The 8293-nt window shown below is 38.3% G+C and overlaps 1 protein-coding gene across 1 annotated transcript; it reads right to left on the reverse strand.

Annotated features, from left to right (window-relative positions):
• Nucleotides 1–5104: 5104 nt before the first annotated feature.
• On the reverse strand, nucleotides 5105–6329 carry LOC110278251 (uncharacterized). The gene is made up of 4 exons (XM_021136505.1): nucleotides 6135–6329; nucleotides 5878–6008; nucleotides 5479–5677; nucleotides 5105–5335 (listed from the first exon to the last, which is right to left on the reverse strand). Exons 1-4 carry the CDS (start codon nucleotides 6327–6329, stop codon nucleotides 5105–5107), a joined length of 756 nt encoding a protein of 251 aa, XP_020992164.1.
• Nucleotides 6330–8293: the final 1964 nt, after the last annotated feature.

An 8293-nucleotide genomic window follows, 5' to 3' on the forward strand; every position in this document is an offset into this window, starting at 1 on the left:
TAAATCTATGAAAGGGATATATGACTTCACATGGATAACAAACACTACGAAAAACAACTGAAGATGTTATCAAGTTTATGCTTGTGCAGTAACTGTAATTCATGGGGAGAGATACTATCACTGCTAGGAGAAGTAGAGTTACCAACTCGATCCGCAATGGATTGGATAGGGTGCGGATAGAGTTCTCGTGCGGCTTGGGTATGGTACAGGTTGAGTCTCAATTTTATCTGGCAGGTTGGGTACGGTACAGGTTGAGTCTCAACTCTACCCGATCAACTCTACTCGATCAACCCGATGTAATATACTTATATAAAAATATGTTTCAAGTGGATATTGAACCAAAGACCTCAGCTCTCACTATATGCAAAAGATTCTTAGCCACTAAGAAAAGATTATTAATTGATAATTTAATACTTTTTTTTTATATAAAAGTCAGTTCTATTTTAAATTATCATAAAGTAATATAATAATGTTGCATCTTTTTAGTAACCTACAGATAGGATCGAATACTTGCAGGTTAAGAACAGATAGGATATAATTGAGTTTATATAAAAATCTTAACCTATAGATACGGTTACGGTTGGATTCAAACCCTATTCTACCCTACTCATTGTCACCCCTAGATATAGGTAGGAAGACATCATCCTAATGTAATAAAGGAAGAGAGATATTTTGACTAAATTTCTAGTGGTTCTCGAGATATACGATTCTCATTGTGCACTTTTTCAACCTCAACCTCAGGTTGATGATAACAATTTCAACCATGTCCAATCAAAAGTCATAGTGCCTCTTCCTCCTCCTCCTCTTCCTCCTCCACCACCACCTCCTCCTCCTTCTCCTCCTCCTCCTCCGGATTTGACTCTTGATTTTACCAAGTCTATTCAGATAAATAAGCCATCAATTGATAATCCTAATACACACACCATACATATATTTACATATTCTTTCTTGAAAGCAGACTTAGTTCATATCACAACCTTTCACGGTGTCCACTAAACACCAATTTCAACAAATTCATTTTTTTCATGTTTGCAACTTCAACACCAAGAATGTTCCAAAACTCTTCAACAGCCTTAGATCATTTGATTTCGTACACAATGAGAGGTTCTTTCTTGAAATGTATCGCGAGTTATGCATTTTTTCCTTCCCAAGATGAATTGTGTGGATCTTAAGACATTGATTATTTTTTTTGTCTTCTCAACATTTCTGCATCATCTGAAACAATAAGAGAGAGATTTGGCACAGTGTCAATACGGTGGCTGCATGCGACGATGAGTAAAAGAATGACTGAGGCGGCGACAGCAAAAATAACAACATACCACTTATGGTTGACATTGATCTTGTGGCGCCAAATCTTCATTAGTGTAAACATGCGTCTGCCACGACACATTTTTTTGAAGGCTCCCTAGTCGGCATGATGAGCTCTGCCATCGGGAACATGACAATATGGGAGGCACGTCCATTGGTGTGGATGTTAATTTATTTTTAAAGGAGGTGTCATCGGTGGTGGTTGTAGTGACGGTGATACTAGCGGTTGTGGATGAAATTTGAAGAGGAAGAATTTTAGTGGTGGTTAAAGGTTAGGGATTGGGTGGATAGATTAGATTAAAAAGGGTAATTTGGAATTTTTTGGTAGTTTTTTAGGGTTTGGATAGTTTTGCCATATGGAGCCTATCGTTTTTGGGTACAACTTCAATTTCATTTTTTTGGGTAGATTTATTAATGTTTAAAATTTTCATAGGTAGAAATGGTAGTTTACTCTTAACAAAATTATTTAAAAAATAAAATTAATGTTATATTGCATTTTATTCTTCTTACGGCTAGATCCAATCCCCTAGTCCATAAAAGTAAAAAGAATTTAAAGTTCTTCCTTTCGAAAAGGGAAGATTAGAAAATCATATTACAACTTTCTCCACTTACTAGAAAAGCATGAAAAAAAGCTCGCATTCTTTTTTCCGTTGAAGCCGAACATAAATCTATGCTCGAGAAATATCTATCTATATATTGATAAGAGATGTATAAATTCTCGAGAAGAAAGAAGTTGTGATGGTTCTTTCTAGATCATCTAGATCCCACAAGTGAACAAAAAATTAGATCTATATTAGACAATTCATGTGACTAAGAATTCTTACAGTCCAGATACAACAATACAGTTATCAAAAGCGTTCTCTACCACTGAGCTAATAACCTATTATGTGGGCTTCTGTGAAATTTTACCCCACTTTTAAGACATTATCCTATCAATAATAATAATATTACATCGTTATGTTTAGCAAGTTATATTATATCTGACAAAACAACTAACTTTAGTTCATATGTTGCTATATGGTATCAAATAACAGTAAAAGAGAAAGAGAACAAGAGTTAATGAATCAATCAATGCAAAATTAATAAGAATTGAATGATATAAAAGGAGTACATAAGAGTACATCCAAATCGCCCTTTTCGAATAAGGGTAAAAAACTCTTTTACAAACACAATTCAATTCATACTTATCATTCAATAAACCATACAACATATTTTATTCTCTCACACTACACATTGATTCCCATTCTGTTACATAATCAACTCTGCCAACTCGGCATAAGGTAACTCTAACATGCTCTTCTCCCTTCAGGTATAGTAGTCTGTCATCTACTTAGGGGGCTTCCTCACTCTGTCTCTTCCTACTTTTTCACTTGGCCCAATTCTTATTTTTTTTATTCAGATTACTTGATTCCTCATGAGGCCCATTATCATCTTGGGACCCCACTTCAATTGTATTCTGAACTTGGGTTGAATTGGTCATCGCATCTATCACTCCCCCCTTTACAATAATCTTGTCCTCAAGGTCTTCTTCAGGATACATGTTAATTAGCTCAGTTCAATTAACCCAAGTGGCATCTTCTCTTGGTAAGTCACTCTATTCCACTAACACCTGTACTTCTTCTGCGTCATTAGCTGTCTTTAGTACTCTGCTATCAATAATACGAGCTAGTATGAGAGAAAAAGAGGGAGTCAATGGCAACTCTTCTAAGATCTTAGTAGGTGGATCTCCCTTGAATTTTTTAAACATGGACACATAGAAAACAGGGTGAATGGCATTTTCGAGGGGTACCTCTAACTGATAGGCAATAGCACCCACTCTAGCCACTACATTATAAGGTCTATAAAATCTCCTACTGAGCTTCTCACTCTGCCTAATTTCAACCGATCCTTAGCGATAAGGTTGAAGCTTCAAAAGCACCCAATTTCCCACCTCAAAAGATTTCTCACGTCGATGATTATTAGCCTGTTTCTTCATCCTCTCCTGGGCCTGCTGCAGATGATGGAGTAGCTCTAAATTAAGAATGTCTCTCGCTCGCAATATTGTATCAACATTCTGCACAGTAGAAGACTTAGCCACATATCTTGAAATAGTTCTCACGACTGCCTCATATAAAGCTTCATGAGGCGTCATCCAGATGGAAGAATGATAGGAGTTGTTATAACAATATTCAGCCCAGCATAAATAGTCATATCAGCAGTTAGAATAAGCATGTGTGAACACCCTCAAACATTGCTCAAGAGACCGGTTGACCACCTCAGTCTGACCGTCGCTTTGAGGGTGATATGCCATGCTATAGTGCAGTTTCGTCCTACTACATAAGAAAAGTTGTTTCCAAAACTTGCTCAGGAATAAGGGATCTTTATCAGACACAATTGTAGCAGGAAACACATGGAGTTTGACAATCGAATTAATGAACGTTTGAGCTACTGCCTTGGCTATGAATTCTAGTTTGAGAGCCTCAAAATGTGCCACCTTGCTAAATCGATCCACCATTACTATGATCGTAGTAAAACCATAAGATTTTGGTAGTTATACCATAAAGTCCATGGATAAATCGTCCCATGGCCGAATTGGTGTGGAAAGTGGTTGAAGGAGTTCTTTGGGGTTTAGAGGGCACATACTTCGTCACCTGGCATTCATGGCACCTGTCAACAAATCGAGCTACATCCTGTCACATGCCTGGCTAAAAGAAGAGCTCACCAAGGCCCTTATAAGTTTTCAACATGCCACCATATCCTGTTGTCATAGCTGAATAAAACTGATGAAGGGGTGGATCTAAGATCTTCATAGTCAATCACATATATCTTCCCTCCATATAAAAATAATCCATCCTTGAACCTATATTCAGAGCACAACCTTCTCTCCTGCCACTTCTCCATCATTCCTAGCATCTCTTCTACATTTTTGTGGGCCTGCAGCAGTCTAGGAATGATAGCAGATTGAGTTGTGGTGAATACCTGGAATTGGAAAGCAATATCCTCCAATTCATTTTGTCTCGATAATGCGTCTGCCACCTGATTATGTTTTCCAGGCCGATAATCAATCTCGAACTCATATCCTAGTAACTTGCTCATGTACTTCTGCTGCTCTAGTGTTAGTATCACTTGAGTCGTCAATTTCTTCAAGCCTTGGTGATCCATTTTGATCACAAATTTCCTACCAAGTAGACAGTGCCTTCATTTTGTTACAGCTTGAGTGACTGCATAAAATTCCCTCACATATGCAGATGCTTGAGCCATTCTCATTCCTAATTTCTTACTAAAGTAAGCAAGCGGATGCCCATCTTAGGTCAGGACAACACCTATGCCCATGCTCAACGCATCAGTCTCCACACACAAACATCTTAGAGAAATTGGATAGCAACAGCACAGGGGTCTACGTCATGATCTGCTTCAAGTGGTAGAACGCTCTTTCGGCTTTTAATGTCCAGTGAAATGCATTTTTCTTTTGCAGCTCCGTGAGAGGAAAAACCAAATCTGCATAACCGGCGACAAATTTACGGTAATAACCTGTGAGGCCTAAGAAATCGCGTAGCTGCTTAATTATTTTTGAAATGGGCCATTTATCAATTGCTTCTACTTTAGCCGGATCCAGACGTACTCCTTCTATGGAAACAACATGTCCAAGGTAATCCACTTATTCTTGACAAAATGAACATTTGGATAGTTTTGCAAAAAATTTATGCTCCCACAACATTGCTAAAGCTTGCCTCAAATGTTGTAAGTGTTCATCCTTAGTTTTGCTATACACAAGAATATCGTAAAAAAAATCAGCTATAAACCTCCTTAAGAATGGTTAAAAAATCTTGTTCATGATGGCCTGAAAAGTTGAAGGGGCATTCGTTAGGCCAAAGGTCATAACAACAAATTCATAGTGCCCTTGATAGGTTGTAAATGCAGTCTTTCCAATATCATAAGCTCTCCTTCGTATTTGGTGATATCCGCTCTGGAGGTCTATCTTGGAGAAGAATCTAGCACCATAAAGCTCATCAAGTATCTCTTCGATGGTGGATATTAGAAACTTATCCTTCACTGAGATAGAATTTAGACCACGATAATCAACGTAGAATCTCCACCCTCCATCTTTTTTTTTTCACCAATAAAACCAGACTTGAGAACGCACTTTGACTATCCCTTATAACTCCTATCTGCAACATCTCCTGGACTAACCTTTCCATCTCCTCCTTCTGAAATTGAGAATATTTGTATGGTCTTATACTGACTGGGGTTGCACCTGGTATCAAGTGAATGGGGTGATCCAATGTCCTTGGTGGGAGCAATGTGGTGGGTTCCACAAAAAACATCAGCGTATTCCTCCAAAATTAGGCTCGCTTTTGCCTCTATGGGTTCACCAGCTGCTACTCCTACACTGGTATTGATAGTCTCCAGACAAAACATAGACAAAATAGCTTGATTGTTAGCCAATTTCTATAATTCATTACATAATAAACTATTCTCCTTTAACAATCTCTCCCCCTTAAAAATCACCTATGATCTGTCCACTTCAAATTTCATAAAGAGCTACATGTAATTCATATGAAAAGTCCCCAATCCCATCATCCAGTGAACCCCAACACTATATCAGCACCCTTTAAATCCAAAACGAATGTATCAACAGCAAAATCGTACCCTTGAACGTGCAGAGGTAAATCTTTGCACTTCGCGGAGCAATCAACCGTCTCTCCATTTTTCACCATAACCTGCAAGACGTTAGTTGGTGTAAGTGGTTGACTCAGTATCTTGGCCTACTGATCTTTTCACAAAATTATGTGTGCTTCCGCCATCCACAAAAATCAGCAATGGTTTATTGTTCACCCTGCCCTCACCCTTAATGTCTCGGGGTGAAACTCTCCTTTCATTGCATTCAAGCTGATTCTGGGCACGGTCTCCTCTTCATCATCCTTATTTTCCCCTTCTATATCTGCTTTACCTTCTGCATCAGTAACATAGCCCTGCATTAGCTCTTTCACTTCCTCTTCTCCCACCAACAACTGGTAGGTCACCTTGCAATGATGACCCATGGAGTATTTTCCATCACAGTAGTAACACAACCCCTTATCCCTCCTCTGCTTTATCTCAGAACTGGTTAACCGTTTAAAGGGTGTGGTGTTGGTGTTTGAGCTAGGGTTTAAGGCCAAGGTTTTGTTTGATGAGTTGGTGTTGTGGGTTTGGCTGAAGTGTTTGGCAGTTGGGTCTGTGTGTATGGACTTTTTGGAATTGGGTTTAGCATTTATTCGGACATGAATCTTTGGGTCGGTGGAAATAATGAACTGCGTCCTCCTCCTTCACACTGTAGTGCCACGGTGGCTTTATGCTTTTACTCAGGGAGTTTAGCAAGCGACACCGCGGTGACATAAGTAGTGGGTTTGGCTAAAAGGAGTTCGCACTTGAGATGTTCGCGGAGTCCTGCCACAAAGAGCGATATCAACCATTTTTCGCTGAGTCCAGTGATCATATTTGAGAGTTCTTCAAACTGACCTTGGTATTCTGCCACTATACCCTCCTGCTTCAACTCCTTCAACGCAGTTATCGGATTAAAGAACACTCCCTTGTCAAACCGTAGTGAGAGGGCCTCAAGAAAATTCTCCAATTATAGGCCAAATAATTATTGACTCCCCACATGTACCATGTGTATGCAGGCCCAATGAGGTGGAAGAAAAGGACTCTGACACGTCGCTCCTCAGGTATGTCATATAGCTCAAAATACTCACGAGCTCGAAACACCCATTCCTCGACACTGTCACCTTCAAACAGAGGGAGGTCAGTTCCTCGCATACCTTTGGGCTAGGACGGCACCTCTGGGTGAGATCCTCCTTCCCCAGCCTTTCCTACCTTTCCTTTCTCCTCAATTTTTTTTGTTTTATGTTTTCCTTCAGCAACTTATCGATGGACTTCAAGGACGCCTCCGTCGCCGCTATCTGTGCCTGGGTATTGGCAATCCGCTTATTCGACTTAGTGAATCCCCTATTTAGCTTCTGTCTTTCTTGACAATTCAAAACGGAAATCTCCTCAAGACGTGTCAATCGAGCTCCTTCAATCATGGCTATTCTTCTCAACGAAAGTACCAAATGTTGCTATAATGATATCAAATAACAGCAAAAGAGAAAGAGAACAAGAGTTAATGAATCAATCAATACAAAATTAATAAGAATCGAATGATATAAAAGGAGTACATAAAAGTACATCCAAATCGTCTTTTTCGAGTAAAGGTAAAAAACTCCTTTACAAATACAAATCAATTTATATTTGACATTCAATAAACCATACAACATACTTTATTCTCTTACACTATGCATCGATTCTTATTCTGTTACATAACCAATTTTACCAACTTAGCATAAGATAACTCTAACATGTTTTTCTCCCATTAGGTGTAATAGTCCGTCATCTATTTAGGGGACTTCTTCACTCTATCTCTTTCTTCTCTTTCACTTAACCCAATTTTTATTTTTTCATTTGAATTACTTGATTTCTCATGAGGTTCATTATCATCTTAGAATCCTACTTCATTTGCATTCTGAGTTTTGGTTGAATTGGTCATCGCATCATCATATCCACAATAAAAAACTTATCCGATCCGTTCTATGTAAATTATATATGGTTGAAGTGATAGAAAAAGATATTATATGCATATATAGTGAGAAAAAGTTCATTCTCTCCTTTGGCAGATACCAACATATAAAAAGGGTTTTATGCTGGTGAAAAAGCAACCAATAGCATATAACTACGAAAAAGAGGGACACTAATCATCTTAGAACGATGATCACTGATATATATTTAGATTCTCGCGTAGGAACTTTTTCCATGTAAAAACACTACTTTTAGTTTTGGGTTAATTACAAATGAAAATTCATTAGTTATTATATTTTCCACATAAGTTGACGATACGCACGCATGTTCTTATATATAGAGGTAGAATTTACAATAATTATCGTTACGATAATTATGGTTATTATATAATTTTGTCAACGTTGTTTTTGCTACA

The sequence above is a fragment of the Arachis duranensis genome, chromosome 2, assembly GCF_000817695.3.
Source record: "Arachis duranensis cultivar V14167 chromosome 2, aradu.V14167.gnm2.J7QH, whole genome shotgun sequence".
Taxonomy (NCBI): domain Eukaryota; kingdom Viridiplantae; phylum Streptophyta; class Magnoliopsida; order Fabales; family Fabaceae; genus Arachis; species Arachis duranensis.

Coding starts and splice junctions, on each gene's coding strand:
- LOC110278251 (XM_021136505.1), bottom strand. CDS start 6,329: ATGGGTCATCATTGCAAGGTGACCTACCAGTTGTTGGTGGGAGAAGAG. Junction 6,009..6,134: donor TTCACCCCGAGACATTAAGG/GTGAGGGCAGGG, acceptor AACGTCTTGCAG/GTTATGGTGAAAAATGGAGA. Junction 5,678..5,877: donor GGTGCTGATATAGTGTTGGG/GTTCACTGGATG, acceptor TATCAATACCAG/TGTAGGAGTAGCAGCTGGTG.